Genomic DNA, 26,945 nt, shown 5'->3' on the forward strand with positions numbered 1-26,945 from the left:
CTGTGCTTGTTTTTTTTTTGTGATAATCAGTAGCTGTATTTATGTACAACTGTAATATACAGTATAAAACCCTGTTGAAAAGAAAATGCTTATTCGATTTCTTGCCAAAAATTTGATGAGAACATCAATACTACTCTCATATCTGTTCGTTAAATATGAAGCTACAGCCAGCAGATGCTTAGCTTAGGTGCTTTGAGCCAAACACTAACGTGAATGTCAACCGGTGGCACTAGAGGAAAAGTCAGGGGATCACCAAAGTCAGTAGGATTCATCATCTGGGGACCATGAATGTCTGTACAAAATTTCTTGGAAAGACATCCAATAGTTGTTTGAAATATTTCAGTCTTGACCAAAGAGGTGGACCGCCCAACAAACCAACATCACCATCTATAGAGCCACGCCGCTAGCATGACTAAAAATCTGCCTACCAGCACCTCTAAAACTCACTAATTAACACGTTATATCTTGTTCATTTGATCCATACAAAAACTGAAGTGTAAAAACTAGTAAAACTATTTGTGGTTTTACGAGGGGTTTTGTGCCCCCTGGTAAAAGCTACCTCTATGTATAATTTTTTTGTACAGATTAGTCAGGCTAGCTGTTTTCACCTGCTTCCAGTTTTTATTCTAAGTTAACTGTCTTCTGGCTCCATCTTCATATTGAACAGAAAGACAATGGTATCAATCTTCTCATCTAACTCTCTGCAACAAAGTGTATTTCACAAAATGCCAAACTATCCCTTTAAATCCTGTAGCTGCAAATAAACAACCACTTTAAATTGAACTTCGATAATAGGATTGTATATTGACACTAACTTACAGTACATATTAACTTACAAAGATTTATGAATACAGTATGAATGCAGGACAAAACGTAAATGTAACCCAGGACAAACATAGTGAGTGTCAGATTTTTGTTTCTGTGCCTGTAGTTCCTCTGTGTCTTTCTTTGTCACAGTGATTTTGTTTTTCTTGTTTTCTCCTGGGTGCAGCTTTTGTTTAAATCCCTTGAGATTTTTTTGCTTCTAAGTACCAAAGATCATGTTATTCCCAGTTAGTTTTTAACATCTAGTCTTGAAAATTATCTGAAAAATAAACTTTTTTTTAAGGGAACATCATTTTTAGCATCAACTTCGTCATTATTTTTTGTCAACAATTCTCTGTGATACTGTGTGTATATGTGGGGAAAGAAAGAGGACATATGAGGCCACAGGAGACATTGTCCATGCACTCAGCTGTTGCTGGGCAAAGAGCCATAACTGTAAATACATATTTAACACACCCACAACACACATACACTGAAAGAGAGGCTACTCTGGTCATCCAGACCAATTTTCTTGTTGGAGGTCTTACGTCAGCTTGTTCCTCCAGAGAGAAGTTGTTTTTCAATTACTCTGCTATTACAAGGATTATTACTTGCAAATGAACCTAGTGAGTTCGGTGGGTGCAGAAAGAAATGGGAAATGGAAAACAGAAAGTGAGACCAGAGAGAAAAGAAACGGACAGGGAGGAAGAGGAAGAAAACCCATCATTGGAAAGAGACACTGTCTTCAAAGACAGCTTGGATGACAGAAAAAGAGCAGACACACAGACAAGAGGGAAATAAAGGAGAAAGTGAAAAGCGAGTCAGAAAATGGAAAAAGAGAACAAAAAGATGCCTGTGGGCAAAGATTTACACTCTGATAGCGGTTTGAAATTAAGGTTGTTGTTAAGCTGGCCAGCTTCCTGTGATGGGAGGCCTGATTTCCCAGAGGGACACGGTAAGCTTTCATCTAGTAAATATGCTGAACAATTTAGACTAAATGCCTTCACTTCCTGTCTCTGTTTGTCTGTCTAACTGCACTTTTCTGTCCCTTTCTAAGGACTGAGCTCAGTGGTTGGCAAGTTCATTTTGCATACCTCCACTGTTTGTGTGCAGTTTCAGCTCGCTTGCTTGCTAATACAGTTCTGAAAGCTCCCTGAAGATGCTTTTGTCAGTCTGTCAATGTAAACTGCCTTTCACTTGTCTGGCTGGTTGGATAAATCCCTGCTTGTTCAAGATTTGCTTAAAAATCGATGTCCATTAAGGAGCATTAAGAGCAAAATATGAGCAGGAGGGAGTTGCTATTTCATTAAAAGCAAGCTCCACTCTCCTGCTGTCTTGTTGAGGAATTGTAGAGGCTGTTGTGAATACACACAGATACACACAAATGTATATACGCACATCTATTAAAATCACTGTTGCATAAACACACACTTAGATTACATAGGACCACACACAAGCTCATACACATGTAAGAGGCTCCATATAGTGACCTATGGCTCATTTCCTCCTAGACAGGTGCCCCGATTACTCACTTTAAAACCTCCACCCACTCACACACTGAAGGTGGTGACCTTCAAAGAGCAGAACACAGCAGATACACACACACACACACACACACACACACACACACACACTAAAACACCATGTTTAAAGGATGCTCCACTGCGAATGAGGAACAGCTGTGGTCATTTCCTGAGGTTGTGATCAAGGCTGAGCAGAACAAACTAGGAGGATATCCTGGCTGTACTTGTATACAAATACACTCACATATTTCTGACGTTTCAGGGATTCATGTAAAACAAAAAGTTCAAAGTAACCCAGGGTTGAAGAAGAAAGTAGGAAGTTATCTTTATGTGGTACTAATTTGTTTTCCCAATTACACTGTGGTGACAAATGTTACGTTATTATCTACAAGACAGAGAGTGAGGTTGCCATTAACACACTTTACTCAGAGCTATACGCAGTCCAATATAAACATCTGTTTTTTTTTCAAACATGTACTCTGATTGGTTAAGGCATCTTGTGATGGTTAAACCTTGGTTAGGTTCATGCAACAAAAGCACTTTGGTTAAGGTTAGGGAAAGATCGTGGTTTCAGTTAAATGTTAATAAACATGTCGTGTCTCGTGCTTCAAGTTACTGTGGACTTCTTCTGTATTAAACCAGACCATGCTCTTTCCCTAACCTAACCAAGTGCGATCAGTGCCTAAACACAACTATAAAAATGTTGAATAATGCTGTAGTTGATATGAGCTAATATTGTATTGGAAAATCTGATATTTTGGCAGGAAAAAATTAAATACATTGTCAGTGAATGTTATGCTCAAGATCAACATTTTGAAACTTGCCAGATACGTTAATTAACATTTCCTCAGGCGGCATTGCATTTCCTTTAAAACATATTTACTGTTGGAAATTAGTTGTATATAGATGTAATTTCTAGGAGACAGGGTTGACATTTGATGTATTCTCACCTTCTATGAAGTCAGATGGTGTGTACACTTTGCTTGTTTGAGTTTTTTCCACTGCACTCCTGCTGTCTTGCTGGGATGATGGCATGTTGAGGCTGTGCAGGGCCGTCTCCAGCACCTCCCCTAGCTCCTCTCTCTTGTCCTTCCTCACAGGCTTCTCCTCGGGGTGACGCGTCAACCCCATCTCCAGTTGGTACACCCTCTGCAGGGTGAAACTCTCAAAGGGCACCACCGCGTACTCACTGGGCAACCTGGTGCCGGCGGTCACCTCGGCCTTCGACAGCTGGCTCCGCAGGAACTCCTGGAGGACGTCTTGCTGGCTTTTGGCTCCCTGATCCTCCCCAAGACCACCTCCCTGTGATGCAGCTCCAGCTTCTTCTACCTCTGCTGGGCCCCCGGTGGCTCTCTTCAGGCTCTCCTGCACTCCTTTCAGCTGCTGGCTACGCTCCTGCAAAGCCTCCTTAAGTTGAGCTATCTGCTTTTTCAAGGAAGAGATGTGGAGGCGGTGCTGCTCCTCGCGCTCTTGGAGGAGCACCTGATAAGACTGAACACCGGGGGGTCCACCGATTTGAGCAGCCCCAGCTCGGCCTCCTCCTGTCCCACCTGCTCCTGCTCCAGTCATCGAGCCTGTGCCCACCAGGCTGGGGTGGTTGGGTCCAGCGCGGGGCAGAGCATGACTCAGTGGAGGGTCGTCAGAGTGCGGCGGACTGCAGGTCATCACATAGAGGATCGACAGGGAGCAGCAGAGGAGCACCAGCACACCTCCAACACGGGAGACCCAGGCTAGCATTCCACGCCGCAACATCACTGCATGTAGCATCAAAACTCACTCCTCTGAGTTAAACAGCCATCCACACACACACACAAATATCATGTAACCTCACACACTCCAGCCACGATGATAAGAGTCTATTATGTTCCATCACCCAGTGAGGAGGCCGGCTACTTATCAGTATGAGGTCATTTAATCTGAATTAGGTCATTGCCCCTCCACTGCCTGTGATTGTAACTTGTTTTGTCATTGGCAAAGTGAATGTATGAGGGTCAAAAGCTTGTAACAAACACTTTCTCCCTTTCTGTTGGTCCAATTAGCTCCATGGTCTGCAAGAAGACATCATTACATTGTTACATCATCTATCACTCATATGTGAGTCATCTGTTTGCATGTGCTCTGACTCTCTTAGTCAGTCCATAATGTCCTCTTCCTGTCTGCCCGCCTGTTACCAAGCACAGAGAAAGTGTCTCAGGAAACGTTTTGGAATGGTTGAGTATTCAGCCACATCAGCCTGGATGAAGCAGGGTGATGCATGGAGCAGAAATGCTACGTTTCATGAGAAAGCAAATCCTCGCTGGTCAGCGGTGGTTTCCTCATGTTGTTTTCCTTACAGAGAAATCAGAAAGGAGAGAGACAAAGAGGTTTCATTAGCGAGACAATCATTCTTAACATCTTGACCTCCACCAACTGTATCACGTCAACATTACTTGTGTAAGGGTTTAACTACTTTTGCCAAACTAAGCATTCCTTCAGGACTGCAGCTCCCGGAAAACAATGTTATCACTGATGGGTGAGAATATAAGTGCAAGGGTGTGTGCTTAAAAGTGTACAAATGTACACTTGTACACAAATGTACACAGTGTATGTGTGTCCTTGTGAGTGTGTGTTCAGTGGCTACAGAGGAAAGTAACTGGGACATATCTATACATCTGCAGTATCTATCTATACCTGCAGTATATATACAGTGGGTGACTTAATGTGTCATACTGCTAGACTGCTCTCTATTTATTTATTTAAGTTTTATTTAACCGCAGCGTCTCTTGAGATACATTATCTCTTTCGAGAGACCCGAAATGATATCCTTGTCTATTTAAAACCATTACATTAATCATGAAGCATTTTTAATGTGGTGTTTGAATGACTGATACAAAGGCAGCGATTCCAAATTAAGTTTCTCTGATAGGCTATTTTAAGCCTAGGGTCCAAAGCTCTGGGTGCTCCAGTTTCCTCCCACAGTCCAAAAACATGCAGATTAGATTTATTATCCGACCCTAAATTATCCATAGGCGTGATTGTGCGTGTGAATGGTTGTTTCAATCAGGGGGGTCACATGCATTAAATATGAAGATAGAGCCAAGTGAGGGTTAGCTTAGCTTAGCATAAAGACTTGAAGCAAGGGGAAACAACTAGTCTGGCTAATCCGTACAAAAACCGAAGTGTACAAACGACGTCCCTGCAAGGTTGCCAGGCAACCAGTGGATACTTAGAAAGTCACTGTGCCTGGCCAAGAAATGGTCCAGCACATAACAAGTTTAGAGGTGCTGGTAGGCAGGTTTTGTTACCTTTGGACAGAGCTAGCTGTTTGCCCCTAAGTACCTGATAGTGGTGTAAATGTTCTCATCTAACTCTGCCAGAAAGTGAATAAGTGTATTTACCAAAATGTCGAACTACTGCTTTAAAAATAAGACTACAGCCAGTTGCATGTTAGCATAGCTTAGCATAAAGACTGGAGTAACAGTAACAGGGGTAAACAGCTAGCATGGCTCTGTCCAAGTGTAACAAAATACACCTTCAAACACCTCTAAAGCTCACTATTTAACATAACTTGTTTATTAAATTTGTACAAAAACCAAAGTGTACAAACGACAAGTTATATATTTTGTTACCTTCTGACAGAGGCATGCCAGCTGCTTACCCTGTTTCTAGTCTTTATGCTAAGCTAACCGTCTCTTGGCTCTAGCTCCATATTTAGACATGAGAGTGGAATCAATCTACTCATCTAACTCTTGGCAAGAAAGCAAATAAATGCATTTCCAAAACACTCTATTCTTTTAAGGGAATTAGAAACAAAAAGGAAAGAAAAAGAATATTTCTGATACACAGAATTATGTTTCTTTTTCTGATCCTTATCTGATATTTGCTTTTTTTCTTGTGAAATACTTCACGCCTTTAAAAACCCTTCAAAAGAAACAATTCAAGATGGAAAAATCACTCGATGGTTGACTTGCTCACACGTCATGACTACAGTTAAGGCCATAACCTGTGATAAGGGGTCCCAAGCCAAAAAGGTGACAATACTGTGATCATCGACAAATATGGCCACAAAAAAAAAATAAGAGAGTAGATACTGTCTGATATCCAACACCAATACAGAAATGTGTATTTGCATGTGTGAATGTGAGTCTTGAGTATGTGTGTATATATATATATATATATATATATATATATATATATATGTATTTTGTGGGAAGGTGTTTCAGTGTATGAGTTACAGTATGTATCTGTAAATGTATCTCTGTGTATCAGTCTAAGTCTCTCTTGACTCCCCACACAGTCAGCTCTTTGACAGGGCTGCCTGAAACCGAGCCTAATGAAAGGATTAGTATATGGCAGGAGTGAATACTGGACTGTGCTCTAACAGACAGCTGAATCAGGAGAGACAGGGCGTCTCTCCAGCAGGACCTCCACTGCCGTCTTAGAAAATGTTTGAGGAGAGGCTGCAGAAAAAGTGGAAGCTGGAGAGCAAAATATGGCTGCTGTGATGGAGTCTCATCCATTTAATTACAGGAAAATCCTCATGATGTCATTGAATGAGTCCATAAATCCTCAGAAAAATATGGCATGAAATGAATGGTTTAATCACTTTCTCTGGTTGGTTCACAAGCAGCTCACATTATTCTTGTATCCATGTGATCACAGACTGGGAACCTTTAAATAATTACATCACTTCTCCCAGATGACTTTCCTGTTTTCATGACTTCCTGTAACAAGCTAGGCTTGCACTAATGCCAGTGAAAGTGACCACAAGCCATTCACACAGATTAAAGCATGCACTTAGTTCTGACATTGGGAAGGTCAATTTGCCTTTTTATTGGGGAACAAATGCATTACTTTGCATTTTTAACTACAGTAAGACTCAGTAGGAAGAGCAAATCACCATGTTTATACCAGTTATGAATTCTAAAATGATGATACAAGTATAACACATTTTCTTCACATATCTATTATGCCAATACATTTCTCTCTAAATATACAATCTATAACACAATATAAAATAGGCCAATCATTTTACAAAAACTTATTTCTATTATCGATTCATCTGTTGAATAGTTTTTCAGTTAATCATTTTGTCTGTAAAATGTCAGAAAATAGTGAAAAATGGAGCTCACGGTGATGGCTTTAAATCGCTGTTTTTGTCGGACCAACAACGATATTCACACAAGGATATTAAATTTACAATTATATACAACAGATAAAATAATCAAATCCTCACATTTAAAAAACTGGAACCAGTGAATGTTTTTCTTGATTGACTGATTTAAAGCTATTAAAAGTTGTGCTAAGTGTAAGTTTTCATTGATGGGTTGATTCCTTCATGTAGAAATTCATGGGAAATTCTGGAAATTCTTGGAGAAGGTCAGAGGTCACCTCCATTTAAAGGAACACTCTACCATTTTATAATACACGAGTTCAAGGACTAGCCTAGCTTAGCACAAAGACTGAAATCAGTGGGAAACTGCTAACCTAGCTCAGAACAGGTCATTTTCTTTATTAAAAGACTGTGCAGAACTCCCATTGGAAATCTGCTGTTTAAGTGGTAGGTGGATTTTTTTTCAGTCCAAAGCTGAAAAAATCCTCCTACCAAAACCTTAAGCTCACTAATTAACATGTTATATCTGAGTTGTTTAATGCGATTAAAGTAAATAAAAGATTTAGGTTAGCAAGACAGTCTTCCTAGCATTAGAGCACTTTTGTTTGTTTTTTTTGTTTGTTTACACCACATGAATCATATTCATGCAACTTTAGGTCTGCTCAACATCCACGCCCCCCCTGCAGTGGCTTTATAACCCCCCTGGGGCTCCCGCCCGCCAGTTTGATAACCACTGCTTTCAACAATTAATTTATTATTGCTGTCAATTTACTTTCTGTTGATCAACTAACTGACAAATAATTTCAGCACTAATATAAAATATATGAAATGTAGTATGCTAATGTCATACATGATATTGAAACAATAATGATGCATATCTGGATTTGAAAGCGCTGTATTTCTTCGCCTGTGACAGTGCTGAGATGTGTTACTTTTAGAAACAATCATCAAATGTATCACAAACACAATAGAAATACAGATCCCCTGTGGCAAAGTAGTTAATCCATGTTGTTAAATTACCAGAGAAAGCTTCATCACTGAAAGGAGGCTTGCGTGACGGAGATTTAGGAGAACAGACTCTGAGTCAAACCACTGAGTTTAACTGGGAATGAATGAGTTGATTCAGTCCTGGTTATTTGACTCCCCATGGGGACAGGCATGGCTGCAACACAGGAACACTGACAGCTAAATAATCAGGTTTAATTTTATTGGTGGTGTCTATAATTGCCTGCTTTGTGTTACCATATCATATAATGCTTATCTTGTGTTTGATATGGGAAATTTATATTTCCTTTACAGAGTGTGTAAAACAATTATTATATTAGAAATCATTAAGAAATCTATAAAAGAAATACTATGCATTTCCATTAAACTGAACTGTTTTTGCTAGCCATATTGTGTAGTTTCCTTGTGTTCCTTGGTGTTTTAGCCATCTAGCACCATCATTAGGTCAAAATTTAAATTTGTCCAATACTTTGGTTTATGGCCAAATACCTGCAAACTGGTTGACATTCTCAGCAGGCTCAGCTGTACTTTGTGTTTAGTGCTAAGTAGCTAATTTTAGCATGATAACATGGTAAACATTTACCTGCTAAACATCAGCATGTTAGCATTATCATTGTCAGCATGTTAGCATGCATGTAGCTCAAAGCACAGAGCATGGCTAGTGTGGCTGCAGACTCATGGTCTTGTTAACACTGTGAAGCGGTTTCTCAAAGACAATTTATTTCTGTTATCTGAATATTATACAGAAAACTTTGTTGATGATATACTTCACACAAGAACCAAAGAAGTCAAGATTTCCAGTAAACCCAAACTGAGAGGAAATTACATCATTTGAATGTGTGACTTTGTGTTTCCCACCTTTAACACAAAACTTGCCCTGACTTCACCCAATATTACGCACATTTGTTTGTACATTATCACTATTTTACAGTATATTCACAGTAGCAGCCAATTTCAACACAAACTGAGTGAATGTGACATGAAATTGAACAGTTCCTGTTTTTTCTCTGTGTGGAGTTGTGACTTCCCTCTCTAACTGTTGGCCAGCACCTGATAACAGTTTCCTGGTGTTTGCTTCAACCTTAATTCTTAACTGCAACTCCGACACAGCCTCTATCAAAGATCTCATGGAACCTCAATTGCTGAAATCTTAGAACTAATAAACCTGCATGCAACATAAACACTGTCAGGCTTGTTTACCAACAGAGAAACAAGGCAGAGGATACATTTTCTCCACTTCCTGAGATGACATAACTGATAAATGTGTTTTCCCCCATATCACATATTTCATTCTCTCTGCTAGAAATAGAAAGAGAGATGCATTGACGCAAGTGGGAGAGGGTCAGAGACAGAGATGAAATAAATAATGTCATAAAGAAGAGAAAAGGAGAGAGGAAAAAGAGAATGATTTAGTATTTGGTGGCCAGAGATGTTTCCAAAGCAGAGCTCTGCAGCATCTGGTTCAGCCTCCGAAATCACTTCCTCCCCTCCTGCTGCTGCTGCTTCCTGCCCATAGGGCATTTGTGTGTGTGTGTGTGCGCGCTTCAATTTGTTTGTATCTGTGTGTGTGTGTGTGTGTGTGTGTGTATCTGTTCCATTTTCAGCAAAAATATTAATGTCAACCTCTTAACACCTGTTAAAAGTGCTGTGTTTATCTTTGTGACAATGAGTCAGTGTGCGAGAGAAGAGAGAGTACTGAGTGAGGAATAGGAACAGCAGGGGTTTGCTGTCGGAAAAACAGATAATGATTTTCTTCTCAGTCCTCTGCCCCATTTCTGGTTGACAATCACACTAGTACAGCAGAAGTCACACACAGGTGACAGCTTATCTAAGTGTGTGTGTTCCTCTCTGTACTACAGCCTACACAGGTCAACCTTTAAATGTCTGAGGCATTTGAGAAGCAACCTTGTGGCCCCCTCATCATGACAAATGTAGCATCTCAGCCCTGCTGTCAGAGTTCAAAGAGCCGATTCTCTTTGCTCTCTGCTGGTATTTAATATATTCAAGCTCAAACAGGCCAGTCTTAAAGAATAATGTATGCACTGACTGAGACCATACAGCATACACTATTTTCAAAGGAAGACGCACTTTGCAGATGCATTGATTGGGAGGTTTTGAGTGTGTGTCTGAGTGAGTGAGTGAGTGAGAGAAATTTCAGGAAAGAGAGAAAACAGACCACAGAACCAAAAACCACAGAGAAGATAATGCATATCTGCTTTAAAGGATCTTATCAGTGTGTTTGCACGTTTTAGCCATAGACTGTATATATAGATGGACGACGCATCTCCACTTCCACCCCTTAAAACTGTAATGAAGGCAAAATATCCTGGATACGGGAACAGCCATCTTGCGCTTTTGATGTCATTTGGAGCCAGAGTCTGCGCACTACTGATCGGAGTTGGAGCCGCAGTATCGAGGTCCCGCCCATACACCCGGCCGACTCAATTGCGAGCAGAGCTCAGCTGTCAATCATGACGTGAAACCCCCTTTTTATAGCATCAAATAACTAATTAAAACCAAACTTATCAGAAAAAGTCACTGCGATAAGAACCACCTACAATGACAGAAATCATCTCAAAATGTATTTGACGTGTACTTTGAGTTTTTAGTTTGGCCCATGTCGCATCTGCTAACATGGAGGGGGCGAGGTTTATGACCCAGCCACCAGGGGGCGATCGAGATGTATTGGCTTCACTTTTGGGGAGCTGTCATGTCTTCCATTTTTTTTATACAGTCTATGCTTTTAGCTCTTTGACTGCAAAGTCCACAATTCACATTTTTGCTGACCATTTTCATATTCCTGCTCAAGAGTTTTAGGTTTTTAAAAGTCTTTTTCTTCTGTTCCTGGGAGCCATTGTTTTGCAATCTATTAGCAGACTCATAAAATTTGCTGGAGTTGTGTAATACATCAATCTGCATTAACTTTTTGCCAAAGTTACATAATCATTGCAAGGTTAATCAGTTTAAAGGGGTGCTCTATTGATTTAGTGTTGTACTTCCATAAAGCTGGGGACTTGAGAGAAAAAAAATAAAATAAGGGTGGTTAAAATCTGCTCAGCCAAAGCTAAAGTGGGATTTATAGTTGTGCATTAAGAGGGTAAGGTGTAAGGCAGACCTGGGCATTGTACGGCCCCCGGGCCACATAAGGCCCTTTGGTTGACTCTGACCGGCCCGCGTAAGGTTAATTGGAAATTACAAAATAAAAATGTTTTCTCATTTTACCTCATGCATGGACTAAAAATGCATTGCATTTATTTTGAAGTTGTTTTTATTCACTACGTAATTACGCAATACGTATATCAAGACGCGCACACGATTAGATCCTTGTCACAAGCAAGTGACAAGACGACTTTAGCCCTCAAAAATGTCCGGTTCTGCTAAAAAAAGAAAGGTAGATGCCGAATGCAGGCGTTTCAACAAAAATTGGACTGCTAAGTACTTATTTATTGAAGTCGGAGGTAAAGCCGTGTGTTTAGTTTGCGGGGAGCAGATCGCTGTGTTTAAGGACTATAACTTGAGCCGGCATTACGAGACGAAACACGCGGAGAAATACAAAAACTTGACTGATGCTGAAAGGGCGCGGACATCGGAAGCTTTGCTAGCTAAGCTGCAAAAGCAGCAAGGCTTTTTACCAAGCTTCACGCATCCAGGGATGCCGCAACCAAGACCAGTTTTCTGATATCCCACAAAATCGCTAAAAACAGTAAGCCATTCTCGGAGGGGGAATTTGTCAAAGAGTGTTTGGTGGACTCTGCAGCACTAATATGCCCTGACAAAAAGGCGCATTTGAACAAGTCCCGCTGTCCAGGCGAACCGTGACGAGAGGATCGAGGAAATTGCGGAAATTTGGAGCTTCAGCTGCAACGCGAAGTGGCAAGTTTTGACTTCTTCTCCTTGGCTTTGGACGAGAGCTGTGATGTCCATGACACAGACCAGCTACTCATATTTGTCCGTGGGATAACGGACTTCAAGATTACGGAGGAGCTGGCAGCAATGCGGTCGATGAAAGGGACGATGACAGGGAGCGATCTGTTTACGGAGGTAAATGCGTGCATAGACACCCTGGGGTTGAGGTGGGACAGACTGGCAGGTGTCACAACGGACGGTTGTCCAAATCTTACAGGGAAAAATGTCGGACTTTTGAAACATATGCAAGATAAAGTGACTGAAATTGACGCAGATCAGAAGTTGGTATTTTTGCATTGTATTATACACCAACATGTGTTGTGCAAGTCAGTGCTAAAAATTAACCATGTTATTGATGTTGTTAGTAAAATAGTAAACTTCATCAGGGCACGGGCATTGAATCACAGACAGTTTGTTGCACTTTTAGAGGAGCATGAGTCTGAGCATAGTGACATCGGCTACCACACAGCTGTCAGATGGCTCAGCCTGGGCAAAGTGCTAAAAAGAGTTTGGGACCTGAAAGCCGAGATTCGAGAGTTCTGTGAGAGGAAAGGCAAAGACATCCCAGAGCTCTCAGATGAGGACTGGATAGCAGATTTTGCATTTGCTGTCGATGTGACTGCACTGATGAATGAACTGAACACCAAACTGCAAGGAAAGGGCCTCTTCGTTCATGAAATGCACAGCCTGGTGAAGGCTTTCATGAGAAAGCTGCAGTTACACTGTAAGGTGTACGGAGCCTATGTACGTAGCCAACTTAGCTACACTGTGGCTAATGTGTACCCTCTCAAAAATATAAACGATCATGGTGGAGTTTGCTGAGAGTGAAAACAACGTGAAGCAAGTTTAAAAAAAGGCACATTTATTTCCTATTTTTCAGTAACCGACATCTAGCAAAGCCATTTTCACTGCAAACCTTCTGCTCACCACAATCACTGCGAACGAAACAACATAAATACGGCAACTGCACAAAGTAGTCTCATACTCAGTAATGAACTGAGGTGGACTTCTCATTGTTGATCATATCACAGCATGAATGAAATAATGTAAACACAGTTACTGTTAGGAATATAATTACAGCTTGGCCTGATCATGTACTACACGTCTGTCTAGCGGTGGTGCTATCAATGTGAGAAATCCAATGCTGAACTAAAACTCAATACTTACAAAGTAGGTATTTATGACAGTCTTCTTGTTATTCAGGACTGTCCCTATAAGCATTCAAGCTCCAAAAACACTCAATCCAACATTTCTCATAATGCAACCAATAGCGTTTCTTTGTTAGACCGTCCCTGACTGATAAAAGCCGGGGTCTTTCAAACTCCATGTTCAAAAATTTTAACATGTTTTGTAACAATTGTAACATTGTAACCCCAAGCTGAGCTAACCCCTGTTGACATCATCACAAACTTAACAAATCCGCTGGACACATTATAGCCTACAACTGTTTCCACAGTCTGACAAGTACTCAACAATGATGAGCAAGCTGATGTTGATGGGTACAATTAAAGGAGTTCCCCTTTAAGAGTTGACTGGTTTAAACAGTTTGCACATTACCTCACAATAACATAACTTTTGACAAAAAGTAATGCAGACTTTATGTTAAAAATGTTGAATTACACAACTAAAGCAAGTTTGGAAAAGCTGCTAAGAGATGTTCATATTGTACAGTAATTAATGGAAACCAAAGTACAAAAACAAAGTACATTAAATTTTCTTAATCGCAGTGGTTTGCAAAATGATTAGCTGTTATGTAAAGTATACTTTATTGGGCTAAAACATGCAAAATGACTGTTATGGTCTTTTAAAAATGGCAACTCTGCCTTCTCTTTAAACTCAGAAAGTTTCCCATCCAATACTCATCCAATGAGTACAAACACATGTTTATATGAGAGTACATGGATGCATTAATCTTTTACACAACACCACCTCCTCCCATACACACCCACTCTCTCTAAGTAAGTGGCCTCTGTGTTCATTACAAACAACATGATAAATCACAGCACCGTGCATGTTTAAACTCTGCTCCATGTTGTCTGTCTTTGTCTTTCTATCCTGTCTTCCTATAGCGTCTAGTGGGCTGTGTATATGTTACAGGTCAAGGATGGTAATGTGTTTATGTGCATGTTGGCCTCAGTAAATGTCAGGGCTTCTTCTTCTCCGACAGCTCTGGGTGAACCTGCCCTCCAGCTATCTCACTGTAAAAATTAGGAATGTCCTCTAGGGAGGAAAACAAGGAGAGCAGAGGAAGAGGAAGAGGAGAGATTAATTAAGATACATTTAAAAATTAGTGGGAAAATGGAGGCTGGTGAGAGCGTCAACTATGCCCACAGATTACTTGAGGGAACTATTAAGCAGGGAAGATCAGATACATGGTGTGAGGAGAAAATGAAGAGCAGAGAGAAGTCAGTATAACGTAACCATGTGGGAGGGAAAGATGGTGAGAGAAGCAGAGAAAGCTTTCTTTGATGTCTCTTGTCCCCTCAGGTGATTCTCCCTCCCATTCATTAGGGGCCGGTTTCCCCAGAACCTTCCTGTTGACGTGCCACCTGGAAGGCCCTTAAAAACACCACATTACACTCCTCTACTTCACTACAAGAGGCCCGTGTTACCCCCCCCTTATCTCCGTTGGTCCTTAAAGTGTCCCATTTCTTCACACAGTTGGGTTGGATTGTATCAGATGAAACTTTAATGGGCCCCATGGGGAAAATGGGTCATTGCAGAAGCAGAGAATGTAGACAGACAGACAGATACAGTAGATAGATAAAAGACACAATTTTAACATGTAACAAGAGATAAATGAACAATTAACACAGAGACACAGGATTAGACCTTGGAAAATGTTCATTTCTCTGTGTATAAGGGCTCCTTATCGAAAATGTTTGTTAATAGTGTGTGTTATAGTGAAAAAAAAGACTATTACTATATTTTTTTAACTCTAAAATGTCAATATTCTTATTGGCCTCAAATATCCAGTATTGGTTAGGCTGTACATTCGATATGTTGAATTTTAAGTTAATCACAGATATATTAGTGTATTTGTTGGCTGATAAATAACAAGAAATAGCAGTACAGAAATTCCAAACATGTGTTTAAGGTAATTTAGAAACAGTGCAGCAATGACATAGTTTGTTCATCAGATGGCTGTAAAATGTTCAGCTTAGTACATATCTTGGTCACAATTCAACCAAATTTAAGGGATCCTTATCAAAATGTTTGTTTATATTATGTGTTTATTGGCAGATATATTTTCTCAAATGTGGATCGCAATATCACCTTTAAAACTCCAGTAATTGCATGGCTGTTATCAAGAACATGGAGAAGTGCTTTGTTAGCATTTAAAGACAGAAATAGCATCTGTCAGCCATCATAAACAAGTTACTCTGATTTCTTTCCAAAATAAAACACAAACATTGATTTTAGTGTCGGAGTCAAAAAAACTGATTGATCTCTTCCATAAGCCAATGACACAATGACAGCCAACACCCAATTCTACAATGTGCTATATACTGTATGTCTCTGCAGAGAGGGGAGATTAGTGGGCACTCCCTCATTCAGTAAAACACAATAAAAAACCACAATACAATTCTGACACAGCTCATCTCTGCGTAATTACGGTGGAACATAATAAATCTTAGTTTGTACAGTGAGACAGTCTCTCTGTCACATGCTTCACAGTTTCTGATAGTGATTTTACAAGAGGAACATAATGAATAGCTGATAATAGAGATGGCGAGTGAGCTAACAAATTAAGGTTGACACAAAATAAATAAATCCAGTGTGTCCGCAAATCTCAGCCATTCACCTGCAACACACCATCATAACTGCACATCATCGTCACCTTTGTAATTCTTGCCACTTGTGCAACAGAGGTCCCCTGAATCTATCCTACGGAAATGTTTGGCAAGCAAGATGTGAAAGACATTAACAAGTGCCAGCCAAGTTCAATCAGAGCCAGAGCTCATTACTTCCCTCTTCTCCCTGGACAGCAAACCACCACACAGACGTTAAAACCAGGCTGAACTGTAGCATTTCTCAACTGGAGCCTCTTCGCATGCAAAAGTGTACAGCTTGTGGTTTGGCTTTTAGCAGTCAAAACAGGTCTTTGTATTGTTTACGGCAATAATTGTGACTGAACCAGCTCCAACCTCTGCTGTTGATAATTCATACCGGTTTACACGAGTGATACTGACAGTTAGCCCTAGAGGCAATATACCTTTCAGTGTCATTCATAAGCTCTCCATTTAATTTAAAAGATTTTTATAAACTGGCATTTTCTAAATGAGCAAGGCCAACTGTAATATCATCAGAGGTATTTTTTGTATATTTGTCAATATGCTGCAGGGATGTTACGTTAGCGCCATTAAATTGTTACTGGGTAAATGTCCAATGAGATTCTGTTATCTGATCTGTGAAACATGAGAATACATGTAGTCTGCACGGAAACAGAAAGTAATAACACACACGCACACTCCCAGACTCATAGACATGCACTAAAAACACATGTAGGACACACAAACACACACACGTATTGAACTTTATCTTCCAGTCACAGGAAGCACATATATGTCATCAAGTATCACATCAATTTTTCCAGTTAATCACTCATATAGGGTAAAGGAATATACAGTAATTTACCCTGAGTATACAGTATGTATACACTCTGCAAAGTCTTTCTCTTCTCTGCTTGCTAAACAACTTCAAATCCCACATAATCTCCAGTTTCATTCTTCCAATATGAGAAAAACAACTCTGCCAGCTTGCAAACCAAATATTTCAGGGGTGCTAGGTGCCTGTTAGTGAGTGCACTAAGCAGGATTAGAGCCATTTTCCTGATAAAACCTCCAGCTTGCTCAGTATGCTGTGTACTGTTTGTGTGTGTGTGTGTGTGTGTGTGTGTGTGTGTGTGTGTGTGTGTGTGTGTGTGTGTGTGTGTGAGTGAGATGCAGAGGAACATTGTGGAAAAGAAGCCTGCACTTTCACTGAGTACATGTAATTTTATTATCTGGGTCTACCCACTAGAAATTATTGTGGGCGTTGTTTTTATTTTTTATGCCTCCATGTGATTTTGCTTTCAAGTGACCTAAAAACATGACTCATAGATTTATAACCTGGCTGGTCTTTAATCAAATTTGCCATATAGACTGTTTCATTTATGTTAAATATGACAGAAAAGTGTGCATCCACTCAATGGATGAATAAAACCTCCTCAGCACAATTCTCAGTGAAAACGAATAAGCACTTAAACACACAGAAAATCAAGTTATACTCACATTTAGACACATTTTTGCCAAAATCTGCTTTCATAGTCCATAAAGTGCGCTATGGGAAAAATATGACTTGATTTAACCTACAATTGATAGCTGTTTTTTCTTGACTGCTCATGAAAAGTAGCTGGATATGTCCTACAAACACAATAAACTTAAAAGTTAACATTGAGCAGGGTGAGAGTGATCACCACAGGCGCGCTATTTAAGATTTTGTGATTATTATTTTTACATTATCGCCAGGCAACATTTGTAGGCTAGTTTACAGTGTTAACAAGCCCTCTCACCCGGCCAGCTTACCTTGTCCCAGCAGCCGTTGCTTCAGAGCTTCAGTCCATCCTGAGTGGAGGTTTTGTCCCGGTGCTACGGCTCCGTCCCGCAGCCCTTCACCGGTCTACAACTGAGCCGAGACTTGCGGAGTGCAGGAGCTGGTGTGAGCGTCTGTAACGCCAAGTAGCGTGAAGCCTGCCGGAGAGAGGCAGAATGACACCGGAACATCAGGGGTGCTGCCTTCAAAATAAATAAAATATACTGGACACATTTCTGAAACGCCAAATAGGCTAATCGTAAATAAACACACACGACTTTATCCTGGTTAAATCACACATGGATTAAGAGGTTTAGCGTTAAATATATTTTTTGACTAGCTAGGAGTTTTACTGGATTTTAGAGCGTTACAGTATGTTTTTTTAAATAGATTTTAACTGTTTTAAATTGTTTCAGTGTGACAAAGAGTAGACAATGAAATACGCCTTTTCACTTTTTTTGCCGAGAGTTAAACTGTTATCTTAACTGTTAATACTGGAAGCAGGGGGAAACAGCTAATCTAATTTAGCTAAATTGGCACTGTCCAATGGAAACAAAATCGTCTACCAGCACCTCTAAAGCTCACTGATTAGGTTAACACTGTAGCCTATATCTCGTTTGTTTAAACTGTACAAAAAATTGATTAAACTATTGTAAAAACAAAAATTTGCGCTATTAACGGCGGTTAGGTGGTGGAATATTTCTTGTAGTCACCATAAGGTTGCCAGGCAACCAGCGATGTCTTCCGGAAGTTAATAGAAGCTAGGTCTTAACTCTCGCGAGATTTAGGTTTAGGCAACGAAACTACTTGATTAGGCTAGCTGTTTCCCCCTGCTTCCAGTCTTTATGCTAAGCTAAGATAACCGGTTTCTGGCTCTAGCTTTATATTTACCTTTTCAAACCATAGGAGTGGTATCAATCTTATTATCTAACTCTCAGCAAGTAAGCAAATTAACCGATTTCCCAACATTTCGAACTATTTCTTAGAGTCATAAGTCAATAGCAATAACGAATTATTGCTATTGACTTATGACTCTACGACAAAGGTAGCCTAACAGTCTACAAAGCATCACCCAAAAAGCACAACATGATCGTTGCTGTAATACTACTCACTAATACAGCTTTTTAATTTTTTTGACAATATTGAATAATTGACCAAAATAAATGTATTAAATTTATCCTGAAAATGTGAAATGGAAATCAGTACTATTAGTTATTTTCATACATATAATTAATTTTGACTCTGAATTGGGTCTCTAGTTGAGTAATCTACCTTAGATTATGAAGGACAGTGTCCTCATTTTTCTTTTGTTCTGATCTCATTAAAAACCAATATGTAGAAAAGTGTTAAAGTTGTAACCCTTCCCTTTGCCACAAGCTGGGACATTTGATGAAGGTGACAAAATACGGAAATTACCATAACGCATTATTACACCAAGTAAGGAAATAGTTCATGTTTAATATGTGATAGGGCTGTGTGTAAACAAATATATATCCATTTTGTTTGGCAATAAGTCTTTCACAGACATAGAAATATTACATTACTTTTGGGGTCAATTAGACTGCTGAGACGTCAAACTCCCTGTTAGACCTCTTTGTAGTGCTGCATAAAAAGTACTGTCAACACCAATCTCAGATACAGAGCATACATTGTATTTAACTGTGTTTAACAGCTATAGTCTCTGAGACCCCAAAAAGAGGACCCAGTGCCTCCAAACTAACATTTGGGTTAATGCCAATGTAATGTTTATCCATCCTAAAAGAGTTGTTCAATGTGATCTGACCTTATTCACTGTTTACGTGTTAGTCTTGTTAGAAATTTGTAAAGTTCACATAGGCTTATAACCCCTCATCAATTTATCAACAAATACGCATCTTATTTTGAAGGTTTTGAGCGGAAGTCCCGTTCATTAACGTGGTGAACTTGACACTAGCGCTCTCTCCGTGCAGGGTCCGCCGGTCCACCCAGCTCTCCGCTTCCCTCCCTCCCTGCTCTCACATAAAGACACCCTTGTTAGTTGATTCAAGACGCCGTTACAGCAGCAGGAAACACTACTGGCTTTCATTTCCAGAGCCAACATGTCGACATAAAGATCCATCTTAATCTGACCTGACGACTGGTGTCTCAATCAGGCAGGAAGTAAATACAAAAGTAAATAAATAAAATCGTGTGGATTTCAGTTGTAATTGTGTGGTGACTCCTGTTTGACCAGAAATCACAATTTTCCTCTAAAGACGTATATGTCTGTGATGCCAAAGAGTACAAATGAAACTACCTTATTACCATTACACAGTGGTGGAAGAAGTAGCCTACTCAGATGTTTCAGCAATACCACAGTGTAGAAATACTAAGTTACAAGTAAAAGTTTTGCAAAATTTTGCACCAACATATACTTAAAGTGCCAAAAGTCCCATTTTAGAAAAACGTATATTATATTATTGGATTATAAATATTGATACATTAATGTGTATATCACTTTAATGTTGCAGCTGGTAAAGATGGGGTTAATTTTAATTACTCTATACACTGTTTTTGAATTTCCCCATGGGGATCAATGAAGTCTTATTTTAACCTATGTCATAATTTATTTGTTGATTATATTTTGTGTTATTAACATGAATCTGTAAAGTATCTAGTAACTAAAGCTGTCAAATAAGTGGAGTAAAAAGTACAATATTTAGGAGTAGAAGTATGAAGTAGCATAAAATGGAAATAATTAAGTGTAGTATAGTATCTAAAAATAACTTAGAACTCACACCTTACCTCTTACCTCAGAAAGGATTGACAAGCCACATCCATGGTCTACAGAGCCAGAATAATGCAAGTTGGGGGTAATTTTGACCTTTGACCTCACATCATGACACACATTCCAAACTCTTAAAGCTGATATGATAATGCACTCACACACAGCCATACGCCCGCCAGGGTAATGTAATTTCCATTTAGACCTATAAGATAGACAGACTGTCATATGATATGAGGAAAAATGTACATGGTTAGGTAAGGCTGCCTTCAAACTCTCGTATATGACCAGATAATGTTAGACCACAAGACCACCTGAGCATTAAAGTATATATTAATTTGAATATTAATTAGTTAATATAAAAATCATCTGCTTTGAACAATAATAATAATAATAGATAATTGAACTTTGACACCAATTTCTTTATTCTTAAAATTACATCTACTTCCTCTCCCTCATTGAAAAATCCAGAATCTGAATATGCAAATATTGCTCATTACAAAGGTTAAACTGATGGACAAAACGTCTCCTACTTCACTGAAAAGTCCATTCTCAGTGTATGTGCACTGGCAAAATCATGCTCCTATGAAGACGTCATGTAAACTGGGATTTAAGGTGAGCACAGAGACACTTTCCCCCTTGATGAATGTGTAAACAGTCTTCTAGTATCAAACTCTGCACATACATCATTCTGCACAGTGAAGCTCAACCATCCAAATGACATAATAAGAAAAACACATTTTTGAGTGGAGGGGGACTTTAAATTGGGCTGTAGGATGATCATCTTGAACCTCTAGATTAAATTGTAATTTAAATTCCTCTAAATTGATCATACTGCTGGTGATGTTTGCTAGCACAACATTTACACTATATATGCCTCAAGTGAAGCATGTGTGAGTGTGTGGTGGGGTGAACTGTCCTAAATGTAGGTAACATTGACATAAACATCATATTCTCATATACGACAAAATAGTGACCCCACATGGTTGACTATGAAACTGCAACTCCCACAAAAGTGCACCAGAGGAATGATTCAAACTAATAAAGTTCAGTTTCTAGTGGATGTCATGATACATCAGATGTCAGTAGGTTTGTCTCTTTCTAACATGCCAATTTGAGTCTTGTGCTTTATTTTCCGTCTCTCCTTACCTTGAGGAGTTGCATCATTTTTTTCTCGGATAGACTGCGAGATCTAGGAAGGCTCTTTTCTCTGCACAGTCCTCCGAGACATATTTGTGATGAAGGGCGGCATAAATACACCCGAACCGAGCAGCCGAATTTATTCCTGAATGAAGCCTCCGGGTGTTACCTGGTGTTCTTTGAAGACTTGCAGCATTTACTATTACAAAGCAGACAGTCCTGGAGAGACTGGCCTGTGCAGACTCATCATAGTGTCATCATGCATGTTGGATGTTTTATGTACAAAGTGATAACAGCAGTGTCAGTCTACACAAGGGGAAAAAGGCAATTAGGATCAAGGATGTGAATGTGCCAGCATGTTGGAAACAATGTCCTGTGGGCTTTCTGCATCTTAACGAGGCATGAGGGAATCACTTTGTTTGTTCATAAAAGATGGGGCATATACAGAGGCTCCTTGACACTGGTACAGAAATGTGAGATAAAACAGACGATGAAAATGAATCTCAGAAACTAATCACAGAATATATATAGATTTTTTAATAATAACCGTCTTAACTCATAAAAAACTAAATACAAAAATATACAGGCAGCTCAAAGTAGAACTACAAGTCAAGCCTTAAATATTACAAAAGCAAGCTCTCTGGAAAGAGGATATCTACTTAATATGGGCAAGGTTTAACCGTTTAGTGCACTAGCTTATGAAGAACATCAATGAATGTATGTTTTAATAAAGTGAGAAACTACAGTAGCTAGCTTGTATTATTCATACTAAACGCACAATTTCCCTAAAGCGGAGCATTTTTCACATGTGAACAATAATGGACACGCCTGAGGTTTGTCTTTAATGCATAGGATGTTTGGTATAAATCAGCAACTAAAGCAGTGTTTCCCAACCATTTTGACTTGTGAACCCTTAAAACAAATCAATATCTACTTGTAAACCCCTCATGAAAGCATGACTTGTGAGCAAATCAACCAGAGTTTGATGTTTCCTTCTTAAATTGTTTCATTTGAAGGATTTTAGAGTGACCAAGAAGTAAAAAATATCCAGGATTTGACAAGAAAAAAAAAGCAAAAAGTAGAGAAATAGCTGAATAAATAAACAGAAGTTTGTGTAACAGAAATATAATTTGCATTTTCATATATTTTTGTTCATCTTGTGATGCTCCAGAATTATCCTCAGGTTGGAAACCACTGAACTAAAGTGAAAATATTTTACTTTGGTTTTGTTCAGCCGTGCCCACGTGAAAAGATGGGTTGACATGTTTCCTCGTCGTTGTGGTGTCCTAACCCTTAAAGTTCTGAAAGATCTCTGCAGCGTCCAACCAGGACCTGAAGCAGGCCAGGCCTCGGTCTCGGATCTGTTTCCTGCCCTTGTCTGTGATCACGTCGCCGTTCTCCTTCACGATCACCAGTTTGGGCACTGCTGTGATCTTGTAGCGCTGCTTCAACTCACTGAGAGAGAAAAGAGACGAAAAGAATGGGATTTATTACATCTAAACTGATGCATTGTTATGCAATCAATTAAACCACGCAACAGTATATAAAATAGCTTGTATTAGCTCCCCCTTGGTAAGCTTTAACTTAAAATGCTGCTAACATGTTAAATCATCATTAACAATGATCCAGTAACGTAATATATAATAATATAACTCACAGATAAATCTGCTGATAATTTCTCGATTGTTTTGTTTATAAAATGTCAGCAATTGGTGAAAAGTGCTCATTATAATTTCCAAGAGCCCAGGATGATGCTTTTAAACTCCTTGTTTTATCCAAACATTAGTCCAAAACCAAAAGATATTCCGTTTACTATCAAATATGACAACGACAAGCAGCAAATTCTCACATTTTGGAGGTTGGAACCAGAAAATATTTGGTGTTTTTACTTAAAAAATACCTGAAACGATTAATTGAATATCAAAATAGTTCAAATTAACTTGTCGATCGAGTATCAGCTCTCGTACTTTCATATTTCTATTTTATGTCTTTCTACTTGACTACATTTCAGAGGGAAATATTTTACTTTTTACTCCACTACATTTATTTGACAGCTATAGGTACATGACACTTTACAGATTCATATTTCATAGGATTAGTTTAAACATTTTGATGCATTGTTCTTGATTTAACTACAAAGCGGTATACAGTATACTGTATAAGAAATACTGTTAAATTAGCTTCCCCTTGAACAGCTACAATATTAAAATACTGCATACACAATTAAGTAAAGCTGAAATAATTAGTGGATTATTCGATTAGTTGATCAACAAAATAAATAGTCAGCAACAATTTTGATAATGGATGAATTGTTTCACTAATTTTTCAAGCAAAAATGCCAAAATTCTCTGGTTTAGCTGGTTTTCTTACTCTTATATGAGTGTAAACTGAATATTTTGAACTGTTGGTCGGACAAAACTAGACATCTGAAGACGGCATCTTGGGCTCCTGGAAACTGGGATGGACAGATAATGAATATAATTGTTCGTTGCAGGCCTGGCATTGTTATTGGTTAACTGGTTAACTACGAAGCAGTATATCATTAAAATATTTTGAAATTACCTTCCCCTTGACCAGATACAACATTAAAATGCTGCTTATACATTAATACATCACTAATTATAATCAAAGATGATATAATATACAACACAACACTGACAGTCAGTGTTACCTCCATAGTGAGTACTGTTTTGGATACTTTAAACATTTAGCTGGTAATACATCTGTACTTTTACCTTAGGTACACTTTGAATGCAGGACATTTATTGTTACTTTTACTTAAGCAAAAGGATCTGAACACTTCCTTCACCGCTGATGCCTGACCTGAACATTTGTATATAAGAGGACAAGCATATGTTGTCTGCACATGCTACTGCATGTCCACAGATGCAGGTTTGATTCTGTCATAAACAACACACTTGTCCACATATTTTCAAAACAAAAGATTCAAACCAACGTGACATTCAGAGACAAAATAAATACAATGAAATAAAACAAACCATAAAACTGAACAAATCAATCATAAAGTCACTTTCACTATCAGCTGAGGAAGGCAGTTTGTCTGCTCTGCACTTAAAACCTAATCCCTGAGAGGGGTGACCCTCATAAGCATTTTACATAAGATGGAGCACAGGCTAATAGGCTGTGCAGACAAGTGTTAAATCCTAATAAGGTATAAGACAAATCAAGCCCAGTCAAGTGCAGGTAATTATTTGTATTGAGTTTTAAAATGTCTGCGTAAAATATATAAATGAAGGTGAAAGAGCTAAGGGAAACATTCATACACTTTATAAGTTAAACAACCAAACGTCCATTGACTTTTCATTAGATTTAGACACTTACTGTTTGTAATCATCCGTCCAGGGCAGAGCTAGCCAGTCTCCGTGCATATCATGATAATATTCAACCATGTCATCTGACGACTTGTCAGAGGACACGAAAACTATCTCAAACTGAGCAGGAGGTTCGCTCTCTTCAACCAGTTCCGTGTAGAAATCACACAGGATAGGTGTGAAGTCTCGACAAGGTGGACACCATCCTGCAGAAAAGTAGATCCCCACCACTTTATTCCTCAACGCCTCTTCAGGCTCGACGAATTCCCCGTCCTTATTGAGGAGTGTCCGCCCGGTAAATACCTCTACCATGCCTACTAAAGTCTCACACACACTTCAAATTAAAGAGTCCGGGAGATTTGACAGCTCTGAGTGTCGTTTTAGCTCATATTTCCGAGTTTCAACACGTCGACGTTGGTCAGAAGAAGTGTCAGTTTCTCCTACGTTCCTGTAACGTTGATCTTTCTGCAAAAGCTATTTACAGCTAATCCTGTTAATCACCTGCGGACCAATGAGGACACAAGAAGACAGTGTTGTAGTTCATTAGCCATGTGGGTTTCCAGGGGGGACGCTGCATTCAAACGCTGCTCGTATGCTAGTAATTTCCAGTACAGCTGCGGCGCGACGTCTCACAGCACTTTCAGGCAGCCCTGACATGCGCATGCGCAGAGCCACATGAAGTGATGTTTTGTCTCGTTTCTCACAGGGGAACCTGGCTGCGGATATCAACCACAATGGTCATCCGGACACGGGAAATCACGTGACATCAACGGCCGGAAGTGATAGCTTTAAAAAAAAGATTGCTTTTTGAAAACTTTCAACTATGTTTTCCATTTGTTTGCAAACTTTATTTATATGCTGTTTTTTACTGACACCAGGGGAGTTTTTCCTTTCCCATCATCTCTGATTCATTTTTAATCTTTATTTGAAATAATAAAAGTATAAAGTTTTTTTTATAGACATTTGAAATTCTGGGTCTTTATTTTGTACCCACCTAATTTGAACAGAAAGGAAAAGTTTGCAGAACTTGTAAAAGACATCAATTGTCATTTGGCATAATTACATTAATTAATTTAATTTATTAATTCGGCATGAGTTACATTAATATTCCACTATAACCAATTTGTAATGTTTCGATGACCATACAAGGTCATACACTTTGTAACTTAAACAATTTGTAAATTACTGAATTTTACTGTTAAGCTTAATTACTTGAAATCCATAACAGGCTACAATACAAATATTGTTTACCAGACTGAAGATCAACATACACTTCATGACTAAAAGTATGTTGACACTTGCATTTTAAACTGAAACCATTTAACAATGTACCAAAACTCCTAATTTGGAGCAAAACAACTAAATGCAATGAAGAATAGTGCCTGCCCAAGTACTAAAAGGCTATTATTTCATAAATTCTTTGTCATTCTTAATCAAGCCACTTCTTCTTCTACCTCCTTCTTTTTGTTCCAACCCTCCTCCTCTCCCTCCATCTTGCTCTTGATGTCCTCCCCGTTCCTCCCATCCCCATGTCCTCCCATTTGTAGGAGAAAAACAAGAGAGAGGAGGTGAGAAAAAAGATGGGTAGGAGAGTGAAGGTGTCCTTTTCATCCTTTTTGTCCTCCTCCTCCTTTTTTTACTCTGCAATGCTGTCCTCCTTCCTCCCGCCATTCTCCTTCATTCTACCATCTTACGCCTCCTCCTGCCATTCAGTTTCCTGCTGCTCTTTCTTCTCCTCATCCTCCCGCTCATTGTCAGTCTTCATTCTTCTTCCTCTTGTTCTTTATTCCTTCTCTCTCTTTTTCTCCTTTTCCACCTCCTGTCAC

General features: G+C 39.2%; 2 protein-coding genes across 5 annotated transcripts in view; both read right to left on the reverse strand.

Annotated features, from left to right (window-relative positions):
* csgalnact1a (chondroitin sulfate N-acetylgalactosaminyltransferase 1a) overlaps positions 1 to 18,595 on the reverse strand; it is a 36,579-nt gene extending 17,984 nt beyond the window's left edge. Inside the window, exons 1-3 of one of the 4 annotated variants that reach the window (XM_044174163.1) lie at positions 18,391 to 18,595; positions 17,898 to 18,062; positions 3,278 to 4,655 (exon numbers count right to left, since the gene is read on the reverse strand). In XM_044174163.1, the coding sequence (XP_044030098.1) occupies positions 3,278 to 4,094 (817 nt within the window). In that variant the 5' untranslated portion in view covers positions 4,095 to 4,655; positions 17,898 to 18,062; positions 18,391 to 18,595. Of the gene's footprint in view, positions 1 to 3,277; positions 4,656 to 17,897; positions 18,312 to 18,390 lie in introns of those variants that run through there. The other 3 variants (XR_006375497.1, XM_044174164.1, XM_044174166.1) reach the window with 3 other exon arrangements.
* Positions 18,596 to 22,301: 3,706 nt separating this feature from the next.
* On the reverse strand, positions 22,302 to 25,827 carry nxnl2 (nucleoredoxin like 2). The gene is made up of 2 exons (XM_044174170.1): positions 25,130 to 25,827; positions 22,302 to 23,242 (listed from the first exon to the last, which is right to left on the reverse strand). Exons 1-2 carry the CDS (start codon positions 25,429 to 25,431, stop codon positions 23,074 to 23,076), a joined length of 471 nt encoding a protein of 156 aa, XP_044030105.1. The 5' UTR covers positions 25,432 to 25,827; the 3' UTR covers positions 22,302 to 23,073.
* Positions 25,828 to 26,945: the final 1,118 nt, after the last annotated feature.

This window comes from Siniperca chuatsi, linkage group LG18 (genome assembly GCF_020085105.1).
Source record: "Siniperca chuatsi isolate FFG_IHB_CAS linkage group LG18, ASM2008510v1, whole genome shotgun sequence".
In the NCBI taxonomy this organism is placed as follows: Eukaryota; Metazoa; Chordata; class Actinopteri; order Centrarchiformes; family Sinipercidae; genus Siniperca; species Siniperca chuatsi.

Coding starts and splice junctions, on each gene's coding strand:
- nxnl2 (XM_044174170.1), bottom strand. CDS start 25,431: ATGGTAGAGGTATTTACCGGGCGGACACTCCTCAATAAGGACGGGGAA. Junction 23,243..25,129: donor TGGACGGATGATTACAAACA/GTAAGTGTCTAA, acceptor TTTCTCTCTCAG/TGAGTTGAAGCAGCGCTACA.